Consider the following 20,631-nt stretch of genomic DNA (forward strand, 5'->3'; position numbering starts at 1 on the left):
AGTTTGTTATGACAGGTTAACCCTAATAGCATACAAAAATAAATAATATTCTGTGTACAGTAGCAAGAAGTACAAGTCCAAGGTTTGTTTAGGCTCAGTGGCTGTAAAATTCTGGAATAGTCAGGTTCAAACATAATATCATGCTTGACGTTTTGTTGTGTTCCTACTAAGTTACTGTAATGCAGTCACTCATTGCACTTTGTGAGGTATTAGTATTTAGCACCTCTTTATTATTATTATTATTGTTTTTATTATCTTGCAGGGCTACATGGCCACTATGAACTCTAAAGGTATACCGGAGGACATGAAGGGAAAAGACAAGATTGTTTTTGGGAACATTCACCAAATATTTGACTGGCATAAAGAGTAAGTCCTTGATTGTGAAAATAGAATACAGTACATAATGTTTCCTCCTGTTGCTTTGTGCTAAGTGGAGGACAAAGGAACAATAGGTCAGACCGAATCCATGACCATGTGTGTTTCCTCTGTAGCTACTTCTTGGGAGAGCTGGAGAAGTGTTTGGCAGAGCCAGAGAGACTGGGTCAGCTCTTCATTAAACACGTGAGTATTGCTGCGGCGTGCACAAACAAACACACACATGCCAGTAGAGTCTGGTTCTGCTTCCTTGACTTGTTTGAAGTGGAAGTAAATAGAGCAAAGAAAACATGCAGAGAGTCTGTTGATACTATACTGTACTGCCTTCCTTCTCTCGCCACTGCCAGCTTCCACTTGACACACACGACTAACAAACAACACATGCAAGTCTGGGTCAGACTGGTCATAATAACATGAAACAACTACTCCACAAATCTTCTTTCCCTAGGTTTGCTCAGCAATGATGCTAAACTCTGCAGCAATACCGTTTATACTGCACAATGCCCACTGTCCAATGGGCGGCCTGGGGGCTATTTGCAGATTACACCTAACAATTAAACAACGACACTTCCCTTTTGTGAGGCTTCATACAGGATGTTCTCAAAGGGAAGTGACCAGTGTCACAAAGTGTTATGAAAAGGTTGCAAAAGAGACTTCTGTAAAAAAAAAAAAAAAAAAAGCTTAGCTCCTTGTTAGAGAAGAACACGCTGTGTAAAAAAAGTACGGCACCTCCTGGTACCCTAGCACCTCCAAAAACCCTCAAATCTAGACTCCAAACATCCCAGAACAAGCTAGTCAGATTACTTCTAGACCTCCACCCCAGATCCCACCTCACTCCTACCCACTTCTCCAAAGTGGGCTGGCTCAGGGTGGAGGACAGAGTAAAACAACTTGCACTGAGCCTAGTCTATAAAATCCGCTACACCTCCCTAATACCGAAGTACATGTCAAACTACTTCCTTAACGTAAATGACCGCCATAACCACAACACCAGGGGGAGCTCCACTAACCACGTTAAACCCAGATTCCGAACTAACAAAGGTCTTAACTCATTCTCATTTTATGCCACATCAATGTGGAATGCGCTCCCAACAGGTATAAAAGAAAGTGCATCTCTATCCTCCTTCAAAACCGCAATAAAAGTTCACCTAGGCAGCTACAACCCTAAACTAACACCCTCCCCGGATTGTTAATAATCAAATGTAAACAATCAAATGCAGATACTTTTTCTTGTGCCTCCTGATCTCTCTCTCTCTCTCTCTCTCTCTCTCTCTCTCTCTCTCTCTCTCTCTCTCTCTCTCCCCACTACTTGCTGTACATATCCTACCAAGTCAGACCTACACTGTTACTGTCCAATATCCATTTCTCTGTTCTCAATTGTTGATGACTGATGATAACAACCAAACCCAACCCCCCCCCCCCCACCCCACCCCCTCCCGCCCCGCCCCCCTCCACACCCCGGATTGTAATAATTCAATGTGATGATCTTGTGTGATGACTGTATTATGATAATAGTATATATGATAGTATATATCTGTATCATGAATCAATTTAAGTGGACCCCGACTTAAACAAGTTGAAAAACTTATTCGGGTGTTACCAATTGTACGGAATATGTACTTCACTGTGCAACCTACTAATAAAAGTCTCAATCAATCAATCAAACATTCAGTGGCCTAGCACCAAATTCTTTACTCCAATAAACAAAACTACTAAAGCCCCCCCCCCCCATCCCACTCTAAACCCAGCGATCGCCACACCAATACACACACACTTGATATGTTTACATGCACCAAAAAACTAAGTATAGCATGGACTTAATAAATAAATGATAAAAGGGTTGTACTTGTATAGCGCTTTTCTACCTTCAAGGTACTCAAAGCGCTTTGACACTACTTCCACATTTACCCATTCACACACACATTCACACACTGATGGAGGGAGCTGCCATGCAAGGCGCTAACCAGCACCCATCAGGAGCAAGGGTGAAGTGTCTTGCTCAGGACACAACGGACATGACGAGGTTGGTACGAGGTGGGGACTTGGTTGAAACCAGCTTTTTAAAACACATGTGAAAAACCTTAATTGGATGTTTTACTTTTTAAAGGTGGGATTAACATATATAGAACATTTCCCTTTATGTCAGATGTAAACCAGAGATTAGCTGAGACCCAGATGATTATTATCAGTGAATAATACAACACCTAAATAATACATCATTGTTATTATGATTATATTATTATAAGTGCATCTAATAGGAGCTCAGTCTCCCTAGTATAACTAGTGACACTTTTGTTTGTAACTTTAATTGAGGGTCCTTGAAGGCACCATAGTTATCTGTAATGAGATCCAAAGGTGAAACTTGAACATATCTTCCTCCTACGCTGCTACAAATAGACGTATTGTATTTTTACCTTTCTTCTATCACCTCATCCTTGTTCCATAATGTTGGTGCTGTGTGTGAATGCTTAAAAGGTGAGCTTTAATGACGTTATGACGACTGTGCTGAGTGAAGTGATCCAAGTGGAATGAACAATTTTGTATTTTTGATAGGGGGTATATGTAGTCTTGGACATTCCTTATTTAATTCAAGCAACCTTGTTATTTCACAACTAAATACATCTAATTTTAACGTTTATGATGTATTTTAAGTTACATATTTAAATGGCAGAAAACAAATCTTCAAACTTTACAAAACCCGAGTACCCCCCCCCCCTGTGCTTGGTGCCCCTTTACGACAACCCTGAGTATTGCGTCGCTGGCCACATTCAACATGTGCTTTCAAAGGTTTAGAAAAGGTCAGATTAAATGCACCTATAAAAGTAATAATGCATTTTAGCTTCATCCTAAAACCCTTTTTGCATAGATAGGTTTTGTACTAAAATGGAGTCACAAGGCTTGTCCTAATGGGGAATCATTTTGTTTTCATTAGTTAAGTGGTGGCACATGTAGCCAAGACAGACATGTGGAGTAATTTGACCAATTTTGTCTGTTGAAGATTAATGTCGGCTTTTATTTTTATCCTATTCCTGCCCTTTCTTGCCCTTCAAACAACCCAAAAAGGTTTTTTTAGGCAGAGAAATGTACTTTATAAAGTGGTGGAATATAAAAACCGTGTAAGTAAACCTGAGCATATTGTGAAAACAAGCAAAGTGGGACGTAATGAAAAGCAGAGTATCATATGTGCTGCAAGACCAAAATACAGCATGTGTGCACACCCACACATGTAAACATACTTCACATGCAAAAACAATGCTAATGTGAGGAATCCAGGCCACGTGGCGTCACAACAGGTCTATAATCGAGTGCAGCTCAGCACTTTGAGATTGTTGCTAGGTACGGCCTTAATGTTGGCGGGTGCTGAAAGGCTCCCGTTACACACAAAGTAACTGGGTAAAGTATACAACACCTGGTGATCATCTACGCACAAGCCGCATTTGGATTCCACCTCCCAAGGCCAATTAGTCACAGAAGAGTGGCCACTGAGCAGAGAGTTTGCTTCATTACTCTGAAATGAATCGTTATTGCAAGGATTCCTTTTAACCTTACACTAATTCCACAAAGACTGCCCCTTTAATCCTCTTTTCACATATTATTCTATTTTTTCTCACATTGAAGCATACTTGCCAACCTTGAGACCTCCGATTTCAGGAGGTGGGTGTGGGGGGGGGGGGGTTGGGGGCGTGGTTAAGAGGGGAGGAGTATATTTACAGCTAGAATTCACCAAGTCAAGTATTTCATATATATATATATATATATATATATATATATATATATATATATATATATATATATATATATATATATATATGAAATACTTGACTTGGTGAATTCTAGCTAATATATAATAAAATATATATATGTATATATATATATATATATATATATATATATATATATACTGTATAAATAAAAGAAATACTTGAATTTCAGTGTTCATTTATTTACACATATACACACACATAACACTCATCTACTCATTGTTGAGTTAAGGGTTGAATTGTCCATCCTTGTTCTATTCTCTGTCACTATTTTTCTAACCATGCTGAACACCCTCTCTGATGATGCATTCTGCTTCGTCTCCTTGTTGTGCACTGCACTCTCTAAAAGCCCTAGATGTTATTGTCACATATGCATGTACAGTAGATGGCAGTATTGTCCTGTTTAAGAGTGTCACAACATTGCTGTTTACGGCAGACAAACTGCTTTACGGTAGACGGAAACGTGACTGCTGTTGTTGTGTGTTGTTACCGCGCTGGGAGGACATTAATGAAACTGCCTAACAATAAACCCACATAAGAAACCAAGAACTCGCCCTCCATCATTCTACAGTTATAACGTGATTGGGAAGGCACGCTGTTTACATTGTGGGAAAGCGGACGTGAAAACAGGCTGTCGACACGTCACTCAGGTCAGGAATTTCGGGAGAAAATTTGTCCCGGGAGGTTTTCGGGAGAGGCGCTGAATTTCGGGAGTCTCCCGAAAAATCCGGGAGGGTTGGCAAGTATGCATTGAAGCGTAACAGAAAAATACATGCACATAAGTTTGAATCAAATTTGACCCAATCATAAGTTCAATTCCATGTTTTTTATGGTTTGTCCTGCAGGAGCGGCGTCTGCATATGTATGTGGTGTACTGTCAGAACAAACCCAAGTCGGAGCACATTGTCTCAGAGTACATTGAAACCTACTTTGAGGTGAGTGTGTCCCACTCTTTTAACAGCCTATTGGTGTCAAATATGCAGATCATGTATTTACACATCAGGGAATATAATGATTGGAACCCAACCAACGCTGCTCACTCCCATTTCTAATGAATAATAATCATATATATGTATATATATATATATATATAAGAGAAATACTTGAATTTCAGTGTTCATTTATTTACACATATACACACACACAACACTCATCTACTCATTGTTGAGTTATTTCTAATCAATAATAATCAGATAATCAGTTCCAGGGTCAGACTGCAGCTACCATAATCCTTTTATGAAGCGTACAAGCAAGTTGCTTTTCAATAGTCTGAGGTGCTACACAAGTGTGACAATAAGTTAAGTAATTATTAAAATTAAAGTTTTATTAGAAATGGCAAAACAGTCAAACTGCTGTATAGGAGTACGATACATCAACTTATAGGCTTATTGGTTCTGTGACCGAGCTCTTAACTCAAAACAGTTATATCTCAAATCAATGTTACCCACTGAAATGAAATATATTAAATTGGCCCCCAAAACACAGCAAAACAGTGTTTTAATATGTAACATGTATTTTAAAAAGAAAAAAACACTTTTATATAATATTGTATAAAAACAATAGAATGTACTACTAATGACTATAGTAGTTTTATGAAGTGATGTAATAATAATGTACTGTATATACCTTGGAGGGAGGACTTATACTGTATTTCCTACCAACTGCTTCTACGTCAAACACAGCATCAGCAGCTGCTCCATATTGTCATGGATAAATGTCCGCCATTTGAATATTTTTTTATAGAGTTATTTTTGGCCCAATTTTTTGCATGAGGAACATAGGCTGTCTATTAACTATCCACGCCTTAATTGCCTTTCGCCATACCCTCTGTTAATACACTAGTACACAACAGATATGCTTAAATCAAGTATTTACCTGAATACATGATTTCAATCATAATTTGATGCTTAAATCAAGTATTTAAGCATATGCAGCTTTGATTTTTGAAAATAAGCATATTAAAGCATGATATGGTTAAAATACTGTGTAATGTAATGAAATTAGTTTAACTTAACCAAGTAAAAATTGTAAATATAAATTCATAATGTTCATTAAAAATAGGGAAAACTATCAAATAAGACTGCGGATCCCAACACTTTTTCCATAATAATAAATAATGACTATAATTCTCTCAGGATATTTTGTACATTTGTACATGCTTGGCTGTGACTCAGCAAGATAATGATTAAACAAGAACATGAGACAAATCTTAAATTGGATATTACCAGAAATAGTATACGCTGCAGCTGTGTTTACGTGTGTCACTGTTTTTGTGTTAATTATTTTGCCTTTTAGGAGTTACGGCAGCAGCTGGGTCACAGGCTGCAACTCAATGACTTGCTCATCAAACCCGTCCAGAGGATCATGAAGTACCAGCTGCTGCTCAAGGTGAAGATCAGGGTGCACCACACATGTGTATTGTACATACACGCACACAAACACTCCCTGGTCAAATCATGACTAAGTCCCAGAAGTTTGCGGTCGCGCCAATTCCCACAAATTTAACCAATCTCCGCACATTATGCACAGCCTCGCAACTTTGTCTAATGCACGCAATATCCCCCAACATTTTTGCCAATCAGCATCATTTTCGCTATTGGAATTTGTCTCAGAGTGGCGCTCAAGCGCACATATCAACCGTCTTATCAGAACTTGTTTTTTTCTTGTGTAGACTAGCAAGGACAGCAACGTGTAACAATATATCAACTCTTTATTGTCACAATTATCATCCTCCCTCATAGCTCAGACCTACTTCTGGTTCCTGTCTACAGCGCTAAGCCTTCTGGGTAATGTACACATTTAGCAACACAGTGTGCTCACTTCCGAGTTCACATGTATTTATATATCTATTTAATCTTAATTTATCCAGGGTAAGACAACTAAAAACAGGTTTTCATTTGCAATGCTGACTTTGCATAGAGCAGGGGTGGGCAAACTACGGTTTGTGGGCCACATCCGGTTGGTCCTCTGAATCCGGCTCGCCAAATATTAAAACAGAATTGAGCAAAAATCTGTTTCGAAAACTGCCACAACAAAACTGATGCTAGACTTCGACGCACTGGCAAAAATGGGTGATCAATAACACTCCTCCCACTGAAAGAGAATGGAAGTGTTAACCCTATAATACAATTTGTATGATATGATATTGTTGAAAATAGATGTATTATGATTAAAATAGTCCATGTTCTGAGAAGCCTACTCTTAGTTCTAATAGATATATGTTTTGAAATGTATCATGTGCTCAACCGGCCCCTCTGTCAAATTTCAAAAGCCAATGTGGCCCCTGAGCCAAAAATGTTGCCCACCCTTGGCATAGAGTTAGCTTTTAAGGCTATTTATGTGTGGGGGGTAATTGTGTTGGAACATAAATTAATGTTTAAACCCTTTGTAAGCGTAAAATAAACATGGAGAATGTCTGCAACTTGTGGATGACAGAGCATCGAGTGGACAATAAGGAAGTCTTTCTGAAGTGTTTCTTTCTGTATTCGTAATTAATTATTACTATTATTAAAACATCCATCCATTAAAACAGTAGAGTAATTTTAACATTAGACTCCGAATATGTGCTTTATGGCATCTAGTGTCTACTTTTTAAGTCTGTGCATTATAAAAAGAGTAAAACATCAATACGGTATCTGTTTTCAAATTTTTTATTGATTTTTTTTTTTTAAGGATAAGGTTACAAGGAACACCTAAAACATCTAAAACATTCATCACAAATTCATAAAATCATAAATTGATTCAATGGTATTTAAAAAAGAGCCTCAAATCATTGCAACTTTTGCAGGAATTTAGGCATTTTAGTCCGCAATAATCACAAAAAAAGATTCTGATTAATCAGAGCTAAGTAATCAAATAACATTCCTCATGAGAGTTTATCAAATGTTTTTATGAGATCTCAAAATGTCTTTGAATCCTTTATGGTCCAAAATCAAGGCACATTTGATGCTGGTCCAGATGTCTTTACATCTGACTAGTAAACCTGGAATGTTCAGGTGACCATGCTGTGTTTATTTGGACAGGACTTCCTGAAGTATTACACCAAAGCTGGCATGGACACGGAAGAGTTGGAGGTGAGTGTTCTGTTAGATAAAGTTTTAGTGCTACAAACCCCGTTTCCATATGAGTTGGGAAGTTGTGTTAGATGTAAATATAAACAGAATACAATGATTTGCAAATCCTTTTCAACCCATATTCAATTGAATGCACTACAAAGACAAGATATTTGATGTTCAAACTCATAAACTTTATTTTTTTTTTTGCAAATAATAATTAACTTATAATTTCATGGCTGCAACACATGCCAAAGTAGTTGGGAAAGGGCATGTTCACCACTGTGTTACATGGCCTTTCCTTTTAACAACACTTTGTCACGTGTTGTTGGCATCAAATTCTAAAGTTAATGATTATTTGCAAAAAAATAAAAATGTTTATCAGTTTGAACATCAAATATGTTGTCTTAGTAGCATATTCAACTGAATATGGGTTGAAAAGGATTTGCAAATCATTGTATTCCGTTTATATTTACATCTAACACAATTTCCCAACTCATATGGAAACAGGGTTTGTAGTTTGGGAATGATCAGCATTTGCTTTTGTTGTTATTTCCTAATACAGAAAGCAGTAGAAGTAATGTGCTTTGTGCCAAAGCGTTGCAATGACATGATGAATGTGGGTCGACTACAAGGCTTTGAGGTAAGTGTAAAGAAAATAACATTTTGTGCCAACATTTCCATAAAAAACACTTCCACATGTTGTGTTATTGTGTACCAGGGGAAGATCACAGCCCAGGGGAAGCTGCTCCAGCAGGACACCTTCACCGTTACTGAGCAGGACATTGGCTTCCTGTCGCGAGCCAAAGAAAGAAGGATCTTCCTGTTTGAGCAGCTGGTCATCTTCAGTGAGCCTATTGATAGGAAGAAGGGGTTTTCACTTCCAGGGTACATCTTTAAGAACAGTATCAAGGTAAATGCCTACTGTACACACACATTTTACCCAAATAAATCCAGTCAACACAACTTCTCTAATATAATCTCTTCCAGGTGAGCTGCCTGGGGGTGGAGCCCTCTTTGGACGGAGATGATGCACGCTTTGTGTTGACATCACGCAATTCCGATGGGAGCGTGGTGCGCTTCCAGTTGCTGGCCTCCTGCCCGGACACGTGCAGAGCTTGGGTAAACGATGTGGTTCAGATCTTGGAAACACAGCGCAACTTCCTCAATGGTGAGCCTCAAATGCCTCTGTCCATAATTATAATGCAGCTCTGCTGTTATTGACCTTTTCAGTTGGCGACAAGGCATTGCAAATGTTGGGGAATGGCTTTTGAGGTTCTTTAGTAAGGCAGCAGTAGAATAGAAACTAAAACTTACATTTTTGCTTAAAATTATGGTTTATTCAGTGTTGCATTCCTTTGTATACAAATTCATTGTTTGGATTTATTTTCCACAGTTTTTTGGTATTGAGTAAAAATATTATCTAACTCTGATTAAAATTTAAAAAGCTTTTACAGGTGTAATGGTTTTTTGGGTTGGTGCACTAATTGTAAGTGTATCTTGTGTTTTTATGTTGATTTAATATTAAAAAAAAACAAAAAAACAAACAAAAAAAACCGATACCGATAATAAAAAAACGATACCGATCATTTCCGATATTACATATATATACTACATATAAATATATATATATATATATATATATATATATATATATATATATATATATATATATATATCAGATTGTTGTGCTGCATGTTAGCAACATTACCGAACGCCAGAGGTTGGACCATATGGAGCCATAAATATGGAGGGAAACGATTGTCTCCACGGTGACAGCTGGTATCATACTTGCCAACCTTGAGACTTCCGATTTCAGGAGGTGGGGGTTGGGGGGCGTGGTTAAGAGGGGAGGAGTATATTTACAGCTAGAATTTACCAAGTCAAGTATTGCATATATATATATATATATATATATATATATATATATATATATATATATATATATATATATATATATATATATATATAAAAATAAAATAAATACTTGAATTTCAGTGTTCATTTATTTACACATATACACACCCATAACACTCATCTACTCATTGTTGTACTTGAAAGACTTGATCAAATAAACAGTAATGAAAACACAGTTGTTCTACTAACTGTACTGTGCTTGCTGCTTACTAAAAAAAACAAAAAAACACTTACCTTTCACTATTTGAGTAGCCTTCGTTCTGCCATTTGAGTACTGGCGAGCGATCTCTGAGTCCGGGAATATATCCTTCACGGATTTGTTGTAGACATCCGCAAATGAGAACGGGATGTTGCTTCCAGCTATCAGCTTAGCCATCTTTGTCTCGGCATATGTTACCTCCTCGGGTCTCCATTAAGCGAGGTAGCCCATAATTCTGGGCTGGGACCGGTGCTGTGTTGCCGCCGCTTTGTGCTTCGCTGTCCGTTCACGAGTGAGTATATCCATTCGGCCACCGTGTTCAATGGAGAAGTCTGATCTACAAAATTTACAGGCAGCATACCCCTTCCCCTTCGAACTGTCCTGGATAAACTGAAATTCTTGTTTCCATTCGATTTGGAACTTACAAGCGTATTTCTTCATCTTACTCGTCGTCGGCGTCACCATGGCTGTATCTTCCTCGTTCTTCTGCTTCGTCTCCTTGTTGTGTGCACAGTTGTGCACTCTCTAAAAGCTGTGGATGTTATAACATGATTGGGCAGGCACGCTGTTTATATCGTGGGAAAGCGGACGTGAAAACAGGTTGCGTCACTCAGGTCCGCATGGAGCTGGAAGGGGCGTGTCCTCTAGCTCCGGCTGAAAATCGGGAGATTTTCGGGACAATATTTGTCCCGGGAGGTTTTCGGGAGAGGCGCTGAATTTCGGGAGTCCCCCGGAAAATTCAGGAGGGTTGGCAAGTATGGCCGGTATATAGGCAAGAACTTCATTTAAATAGGGCGGTCTGCAACCCGTTTGCACTTCAATTGAACACGCAGTCTTGAGGCTTGATTATACTCTAGCGTCACGTAGCTTGCGTCCCTTGACTGTGTCTTGTTTGGTTTATGGTTCTTCTGTGGGGGGTGGTGCAACACATGCAATTCCCTTTCAAAACACTTAGGGCAAGTTTCTTACGAAGGAGCAACCGGAGCTGTAGTTTACTAGATATTTACTTTCTTGTAAAGAGTGATGACAACCACAACATTGATATCTTAGTCTACAATGGTACTAACCATTCAGAAACTTCAGTGTACTTGTAATGGACATTTTATTTATAAAGCAGAGGAAAATACCTTTGTGACGATGGACTGTTCAATTTATGAACGAGTCGCGGCAGAGGATGCTATTATTTACTCGGGACGTGGGACAAGAGAAAGCTATCATGTAATTGAAAATAACTGTTAAATAACTAGTTCAACGACATGCTGGTGCTAATGTCATGTGTTGTAGATGTTTGGCAATAAAAGTTAAAAAGAGTGTAGTACTTTTTGACTTTCTTCTGGACACAACAACAACAATAGGCTGAAAGACGACACATTCATAATTGTTTTTAGTGCGCGCAGATATAAAGTACACAATATCTGTTTTTATGCAAATGTTCAATCACTGTTGCTTTATTCCGTACAATAATTTGTGTATTTCAAACACAAAGTTTGCTTTCCTGTGGTCGGGGGCCCTCCTCTGCAAAAGCTGACCAATCACAGCGGTTTGCGTCGCCACCAACGCAAAGCTAGGATTTTTGGGAGGTGCACGCAACGCTTGCGGGAAGGTACGCAGGGGCAGGGGGCAAGATGACGTCGCTTCGCAAGTTACATGACACGAGAATATACACCAGGCTTTAGTAGATCCACTGTTTTTGCTTGCGTAAAGAGCCTTGAGACAACTTGTCTCGTGAATTAGTGCTATACTTTATGAATAAAACTGACTTGACTTCTTTGTGTGTTTTAGCCTTACAGTCCCCTATCGAGTATCAGCGACGAGAAAGCAAGTCCAACAGCCTGGGTCGCTGCATGAGGCCGCCACCGTCCACCGGCAGTGCCCTTAGGCCCCACTCCTCTGCTTCAATCGACCGCCACAGACTGCCCTCCCTCCATTCTCATAACACCTCCCTGCCTGCCCTCTTCCTGCCCAGCCAAGGCCCGGTTCGAGGTCCCAGTGAGACCTTCTTGCTGCAGGATGTAGTATGACCTAACTCGTGTTTATCACACAGTCACAACGTTCTGACCTAATTGCCCTTTTGAACACAATCCTTTGCATTTGCAGCCCGCTCTGGTGCAGCCACGAACCGCTGGCAGCGTTTCTCCATCGCATGTCCAGCTGACCTTGTCCGATCAGCTGAGCTGTCCCACTGTTTCCAATGGCCTCTACGCACCCCCAACACAGACTTCACAGGTAGTGCACATGCTTGTTAATGCACATTACAGGAGACGTAATTGCACTTCCACATTAGAGAAATACAGAGGAAAACAGAAGGCAATCTGGTGTAGTTAATTGGCAGTGTAATAACAATGTGCTCATTCCTAAATTAAGGAAACAATTTAGAGAATTGTAATCATTTATTTGACTCACTTAGAAATTATTATTGTGGGAGTTGTTCTGCTGGTTTGGTAAAAAAAAGACCTAATTATAGTTTCTGAATTGTAGTGTTGTTATTATAGGGCTAATTCCCTACAAAAGTTATTTAAAGGGCACTTTTATGCAAAACCAACTTTTCTTACCTTTTTTGTGTATTTGGGTTCTGGGTAAGTTTTGATTATTTGAAATTTAAATGTATGGCGATATTTATAAAACAATAATACCTGGGATTTATATAGTGCTTTTCTAAGTACCCAAAGTCGCTTTACATGTAGAACCCATCGTTCATTCACACCTGGTGGTGGTAAGCTACTTTCATAGCCACAGCTGCCCTGGGGTAGACTGACGGAAGCGTGGCTGCAATTTGCGCCAACGGCCCCTCCAACCACCACCTATCATTCATCATTCAATTCACCGGTGTGAGTGGCATCGGGGGCAAAGGGTGAAGTGTCCCGCCCAAGGACACAACGGCAGCGATTTTTGGATGGTAAGAGGCGGGGAGCGAACCTGCCTCAGGTTTCTGGCACGGTTGCTGTACCCACTACGCCATGCCTTCCAAAACAATCTTCTTTCATACGTCCCCTAAACAAGCCGTTTAGAATTTTCACAACATTTTGTTATGTACGAGAGGAGTAGACGGCACAGACAGTTTGAAGCTCTATGTATTTATTATATACATACACTATATATATATATATATATAATAACAAACAAATAATATAATTAACCAAGGGAAATGGAGTGTGACGAATCTAAAGTGGGTGTGTGTGTGTGAGACTATGTGTGGAGATTAGCTGTTGAGTGTTACCGATAGTGTTGAGCATGAGGCAAGTCCAAAAGGGGCAGCGCAAGAAGGCAGTTCATGGGCAAGCAAGCGGTCGGGGGCTGGGGAGAAGCAACGAGGTCCGTGTCCAAGCGGGAGGTCGAGATCCAAGAGGCAGTCAGGGAAGCAGAAGGAACACGGGGGAAGACGAGACGCACAGCTCGTCACGAGGAACGAAGGCAGACTGCAGGAAGGACGACAAGGAAGACGTGAGACCAATTAAACACGACGGTGGAGGACACACAGAGAAAGAGAGAGAGATTGCATAGAGCATGATTATTGCTTACGGTACTCCATCAGATGATTATGTTCTCGCCCAGAATGCTGGCTTAAGAAGCCCAGGAAGCTCATCAATGGCAGGTGCGCTGAGTGCTGTTTGATTGCAGCTGCTTGCTGCCGCCGGAGTGACGCGTGCAGGAGATGAGCGGCCGTGGGCGTGTCCCCAGGTGCGCTCCTTGGGGCTCATTGAGGAATGCTCAGCGGCTTGCGCCGTGACACATTTGACGTTTTTCCAGCATGTGCTGTTAGCGGACAATCCTTTTTTTCTATCCTCTAGTTGTGGGGCAGACTGCCTCATACATGCACATGCATCTTCCGCTGTCACCACTTTTAATAAAAAGTAGCGTACGTTTCTAACTTATATCTGTCAATCGCCTCCATATGGAAGCGCTAAAACTACAATGTAGCTGACAGGGAGAAGATGCAGTCAAAGTGGAGGCACGTAAATAAGACCGCCCATAAAACGGCGCATCCTGAAGGGATTGTCCGAAAGCGGTTTAAAGATGGTCTGTAAAACATAATCTGTGCAATTTTTTGACCAAAGAACTACCATTACATGTTATGTAGACCACATGGAAGTGTTTCACAAGTAAAAAAAAAACAATTAGAATACGACCTCATTAAAAGTAATTTTGTATGGAACCACTTTAGGACTCCTGATGGAGTAACAGGAACAACTCCACAGCAAAAAAAGCAATGAGTAGCCACCATCTGACTCAATGCTTGGACATGTGTAGTATCCACCAGTGGTTGGCATCCCGGAAGAGTTGTATCATGTCCAATCTTTAATTTGCATGAACTTAATCTGTTGCATGCATAGTTTTTTTTGTGCCTCAGAGTTTTTTTTAGGTAAGGAAAATACAAAATAGTGATTTTATTGTCAAAGCAAGGGGCTACTGTACCACCTTAAGGAATGCATATAATAAAAACAAAAGCCAAATTAATTAATTCATAATATTTCAGAATATTTCTGCCAATAGAGTTAATATTGTTGAGATGGGCAAATTTGAAGTATCCTGAGACAAATCTTACATTTTAAATGTTACTGTGATAGTCTTCCGCTGTCGTCCGGGTTCCATGGACCACCAAGGACAGACATGACGTCTAGCAGTTCGACTTTGTTTATTTTTCAACAATACTCAGTCTCGTCGGGTCACTTTTCAACTCCTTTTCCCTGCTCGCTCGTCGGTACGCTTATCAGCCTGCCGCGTCGTCTGCCTCTCGCTCTCTGGCTCCTCCTCCATGTGTTGCTGGCTCTCCAACTCCTTCTCTCCCGTCGTTCTCGGCTGCCGCCCTTTTATTCATTGAGAGGAGATTATATAATTGTGCCCAGGTGGGCGATCCACGCACCTGACATTTATCACGGCATCGATCCCGGCGCACCCCGCCTCGCCGCTGGCCCGCCGGCCACGCCTCCTCGCCGCCATCTTGGAGTCAGCCCGGCGTGCCCTGCCTCGCTGTCGGTCTGCCGGCCACGCCTCCCCACAGTTACAAATGATAGTTTCCATGATTTAGGAGTTATGTAACAAAATAAACGAGCCACTCTTTTGAACGACTCGTTGAAAGATCCTGCTCCCTTAAAAGAGCCATAAATCCCATTTCTAAGTGTGCAATTAGATAATCAGCAGCAATTTAGATAATCATGAACACATGCCAAAAAAGAATCAATCTTAGAAAAAAATTAGAGAATTTCATTCTGCATTAACAGATTATTTTGCCTACATGTGCTTCATATGCGGTGAGAAATTAGCAAAACATGCATTGTTGTTACACATGCACAGTTTGCACTTCTGTTTGTTGTATTCTGTTGCAACAGAAAAGGTAAATATTGTATAAAAAATGTAAACGATTATAAGCTGTGTAATGTTTTGCAGCTGCAGAGTATTTTCCTTTGTGGAAAATGGTATTCTGATAGTAAATGTTGCCGACCCTTGGTATATACAGTGAATGAAAGGCCAAAATAGGAAAACCATGGCCTTAACCAATCACTTTATTCATAATAGAATTGTGTGCAGTAGCAATTTTGATATACTGTTAATATCATACAGTACTGCTAATAAGGCTGTTGTCTTCAACTCTGCGACGGACAGGAGCAACTATTAAAGGGCAGTGGAGGAATGATATTTAAACACATAAACAGCATACAAAGACACAGAGGGAAGCTTGGTGCATCATGGGAGAGCTGCAGGGTACACACATAAAAACAAACAGGCTGTGTTGGTCCCTGAAGTAAATCGATTGCGTTCATCATGTCTTCTCAAATACAAACGTTTGTAGGTCAGTGCAAAAATTATTGTGTTCAAAGTTTTTTGGGTAAGAGAGGTTTCTTACCTGCTGACAGTTTTGACTGAAGCGCTGAACACAAGAAATTTGCACTTATGTTTTTGTCCTGAATTTCCCACAGCCAACGCCCAAATATTTTATCTTATTATCTCACGCAATGAGTATCACTGATTCCAAAGCCTTTATGGTAACTATTAGGTGCATTGGTCAATACTTAATAAAGTGTAATTTGTTAGTGCCGTTAGACCAGCTGTGACAGGGAGTGCCATTATTGTGAAGGCAGGAAGTGTGTGACCGGTGGTAAAAAGAGAGGTAATCACGGTGAAAGTGTTTGAATGAGACAAAACTGTAAACTCTTGAGTTCTTGCCTGCATCCTTTTCTTCCTGCTACATCTTCATACTTGCCAACCCTCCCGATTTTCCCGGGAGACTCCAGAATTTCAGTGTCCCTCCCGAAAATCTCCCGGGGCAGCCATTCTCCCGAATTTCTCCCGATTTCCACCCGGACAACAATATAGGAGGCGTGCCTTAAAGGCACTGCCTTTAGCGTCCTCTCTCACCTGAAAAGGAGACTATTATAAATGTCTCTGTTATCCATAGGTTTATCTATAACCCATAAGGTAGGCAGGCACGAAGCTATTTCTCAGCGTGTGTTTATTCCAGCCGGCACGTTAATTATTCCAGTAATGTCCAAAAATATAACAGAGACGAAGCAGAAGAACGAAGAAGAGACATGGCGACGACGAGTAAGAAGAAGTACGCTTGCAAGTTCCAAAATGATTGGAAAAAATAATTTCAGTTCATCCAGGACAGCTCAAAGGGGAAGGGGTATGCTGCCTGCACAGTTTGTAGATCAGACTTTTATGCGTGTGTATATGTGTAAATAAATGAACACTGAAATTCAAGTATTTCTTTTATATATATATATATATATATATATATATATATATATATATATATATATATATATATATATATATATATATATATATATATATATATATAATAAAATAAATATATATATATAGCTAGAATTCACTGAAACTAATTTATTTATTTATACATATATATATATATATATATATATATATATATATATATATATATATATATATATATATATATATATATATATATATATATATTAATATATAAGAAATACTTGAATTTCAGTTAATTCTAGCTATAAAAAAGTCATTTATTTATATATATACTGTATATATATAAGAAATACTATTCTAGCTATAAATATACTACCAAGTTGAGGTGTGACCTATCTCATCTTCATATATATACATCCATTCATCCATCCATCCATTTTCTACTGCATGTATATATATGTATGTATATATATATATACACCTATATATACATACATACATTCATATATTTATGTTTATTTATTTATGAAACAGACATATTTTGTTAACATGTTAAAGGTGTTTAATAAAAATACAAGCATGTTTAACACATATAGATACCTTTCTTTCATGAAGACAAGAATATAAGTTGGTGTATTTCCTGATTCTGATGACTTGATTATAATTTACACTAGTGCTGATAACTTCCACATTTTCGAATATACGAATTCACTCTCCATTTTCATCCTGCACCGACAGTAGCTCCTGCAGTGTTGATCTCTTATATTCTGGGTCACTGAAAACAATGTTGACACCTCGGCTGGTTTTAATAAAAAAATTGTATCTTTTGTCCTCTTCTCAATTCTACTTGGGTAAGGCCGCTTCATTTTTCATACAAACATCTCATGACCATGCCAACAGGTTTGTTTTGGTCTAGTTTTTGGAATCAAGTCTGCACATGTGTAGTAACATGGAATAGTGCATTGTGTGAGAAGGAAGGGGGGAGCTGTCGAAACAGTCTTTACTGATTAAGCAATTGAATGTACTTTAAAGCACACAAAATAAAACTAAACAAATAAATGTTTTGAAAAGAATAACACTTTATCAATATCTTTATGAGACATACAGTACATGTCCCCTCCACTTTTAAAAAAAGCTGTTTTTGTCCCCTGTATTTTTTTTTGCGTCCCAAAAAAATGTTACGCTAATAAATGCAGACAAGTCAAACACTAGTGCCAGGCGAAAAACTGCTGTTCAGTCTGTAGCTTGCACCTTTAGACCGACCACAAGCTCATTGATTGGCTTTCTGGGGCTTCCTTCTTGCCAACGTGACAATCGTTGACAGCATGCAGCAGCTGACCAATCAGCAGTCGAGATACGAACAATCACGAACAAGTAAGACGGATACAAAAATCCAAACAAGAGGAATCTGGTGCTTCATTCAAAAGTATTCATGTGGTTGCTAAGGGAATAAGGATGCAAATTGCTGCTAAAGTGTATGTGATACCTGGTAGCTCAATGGCTTAAAGATCAGTCTTTTGTTCAGGACATGGTTCGATTCCCGGCTAGGGACATACAATGTAAACATGAACTAAATCATAATTCAATCTTGAAAAAGTAAAGTTGTTTATTTGATTCTGTTGATTTTGTTGAGTTGTACAAAAATAAATAATTTGTTTGTTTCCCATTCATATTACTCCAAAATATGCATCTAATCTCTTCAAGCCACACCTCTTCCACGCAAACCAGTTGTGCCCCCCCACTTCTCAAATCCAAGTTTCTTCTCTGGTCCCCAGCTTACCCGTGAATCTATTAAAGATAAGTGGTATAGAAAATAAGTGAATGAGTATGTATATTTTACGGCAAAATAATTGATGTCCTACGTTGAGAGAGTAAAGTGAGTCTGGCCTGAGCAGAAAGTTCCACCAATTATGCTCAGAGAGTCATTTCCAGCCGTATTATGTTCTTCGAGGCTTAATGTTCCCTACATCACAAACTTCCCATTTCCAGTGTTGTTAAAAAGGCTGAGAATTTTAATTAGGCGGCCAAGTTAGTATAGAAGAAATAGGATCATTCTCGTCAACACTCGAGCAGCAGAATTCATGACCAGCTGGAGAGTCCATAGAGACTTTCTGCAGCAACCTGACCGTATTGTGAATATCAATTTTTAATTGTGACATAAATATAAAAAATAGAAAATCTGCTCTTTTCAGCCTGTCGCCAATGAAAGCATCTTGTTGTTGAGCATAACTTCACACTGTGTTGAGACATCTGTGGGGCTGGACTGCGACAAGGCAGCATTTGTTGTTCTCTGCCGCTTTCTCAATTGACTCAAGCTGGACTGGCTTAGTTGGTACACAACAAACAGGAAGCAGGCTCAGTCGGATGAGGAAGTCGGTAAGAGATGCCTATCAAACGCAGATAATTGTTTCCCGTACATATCCTGTAGCGAATACAAGGAACTTGGGCCTAAGCATTACTCACAGTGAGGCTGTCAACATCTCATTTGTACATAGCTATTTTCCTGAGCAGGGAAAGGGTTTTACTTTTCTGTAACTTGAATAAATGCATTGAAATACAATCTGTTGGTGTGAGAAATGTTCCCTCCGCCCCGCAGAGAGCAGGCGATGGTTGCCGCAGGGGTCAGGCGGCAGATTCTGGAAGCCAGGCTCCGTTTTCCGGTCCCTCAGCTGGACGACGCCCTAGCAACCTCGCCCAGCTTTCTGAAGATGACCTATAAACTCTGGTGGCTTCTGTCTCGTGAGTCAGCGAGACCGCACGAAGACCAGACAACATGAAGACGGCCCCTAAATCTGCTTCAGGAATCTGAAGGAACCTAAGGCTGCACCTGTAAAATGACTTTTTTTGTTTTTTAGAGAGAGACAGCTTTCCAATGTTGATGAAGGTGCAGTCATCTTGTGTGCACATGAACTTTAATCGCCCAGCTGGATGTCACTGGGCCCCCAAAGAAAAGACAATCAGTGTTCTGACAATTACTGCTTTGTACTTGTTTGTATGTGGGGCAGTTTGAACATCAAATATTCATTCCGAAGTGGGGCGGTCACTGGAGTGTGCCTTTCAATGTGTGTGCAGCAATGTGTGGACATTTGTGCGTGCATGAGAATGTGCATGAGCTCCTCCTGTACTTACCGCTAATGTTTTTCTTTTCGCCCCTTTGGAAAGAACTGAAAACTGCAGTAACACATGCAGTACTACATGCAGTAATACATGCAGTAATACATGCAGTAATTCATGCAGTAATTCATGCAGTAATTCATGCGGGGATTCCTCGGTTAACTGTTGAGTCGGCTATTTATGTTTCACACACAAAAAAAGTGTTATGTACATGAGGGGACTTGCATCTTCACCTCTGCAGAAACCGTTTCTTTGGTTTCATTCGGCTTTTCGCTGGACTTGCACCACCTGCAGGTCAAAGGTCAAGTGGCGCAGATCAGATTGGACAGAGTGTTGGACAGGACACCGCTACGATAGCAAGGATGTTTATTTCATCTGTTTTTTTTTGTTTTTTTTATCTGGTGTCTCTTTTGTTTTTTATAATTTGAAATGTCCAACAATTAAAAACCTGTAATCAGTTGTTTGCTTTCTTATTCTCACCCACATGTTTTATAATTAACATAAAATTGATTTTGTTAATAAATGGTTGTGCAACGGT

The 20,631-nt window shown here is 39.6% G+C and overlaps 1 protein-coding gene across 2 annotated transcripts in view; it reads left to right on the forward strand.

The window, feature by feature from the left end:
• Window positions 1-20,631, forward strand: part of arhgef25a (Rho guanine nucleotide exchange factor (GEF) 25a) — a 155,719-nt gene extending 135,088 nt beyond the window's left edge. For both annotated transcript variants that reach the window (XM_061986167.2, XM_061986176.2), the window contains 11 exons: window positions 263-366; window positions 492-561; window positions 4,982-5,071; window positions 6,432-6,524; window positions 8,159-8,209; window positions 8,754-8,831; window positions 8,910-9,101; window positions 9,179-9,359; window positions 12,087-12,319; window positions 12,402-12,530; window positions 19,576-20,631. In XM_061986167.2, the coding sequence (XP_061842151.1) occupies window positions 263-366; window positions 492-561; window positions 4,982-5,071; window positions 6,432-6,524; window positions 8,159-8,209; window positions 8,754-8,831; window positions 8,910-9,101; window positions 9,179-9,359; window positions 12,087-12,319; window positions 12,402-12,530; window positions 19,576-19,698 (1,344 nt within the window). In that variant the 3' untranslated portion in view covers window positions 19,699-20,631. The remainder of the gene's footprint in view (window positions 1-262; window positions 367-491; window positions 562-4,981; window positions 5,072-6,431; window positions 6,525-8,158; window positions 8,210-8,753; window positions 8,832-8,909; window positions 9,102-9,178; window positions 9,360-12,086; window positions 12,320-12,401; window positions 12,531-19,575) is intronic.

The sequence above is a fragment of the Nerophis lumbriciformis genome, linkage group LG01 (genome assembly GCF_033978685.3).
Source record: "Nerophis lumbriciformis linkage group LG01, RoL_Nlum_v2.1, whole genome shotgun sequence".
In the NCBI taxonomy this organism is placed as follows: domain Eukaryota; kingdom Metazoa; phylum Chordata; class Actinopteri; order Syngnathiformes; family Syngnathidae; genus Nerophis; species Nerophis lumbriciformis.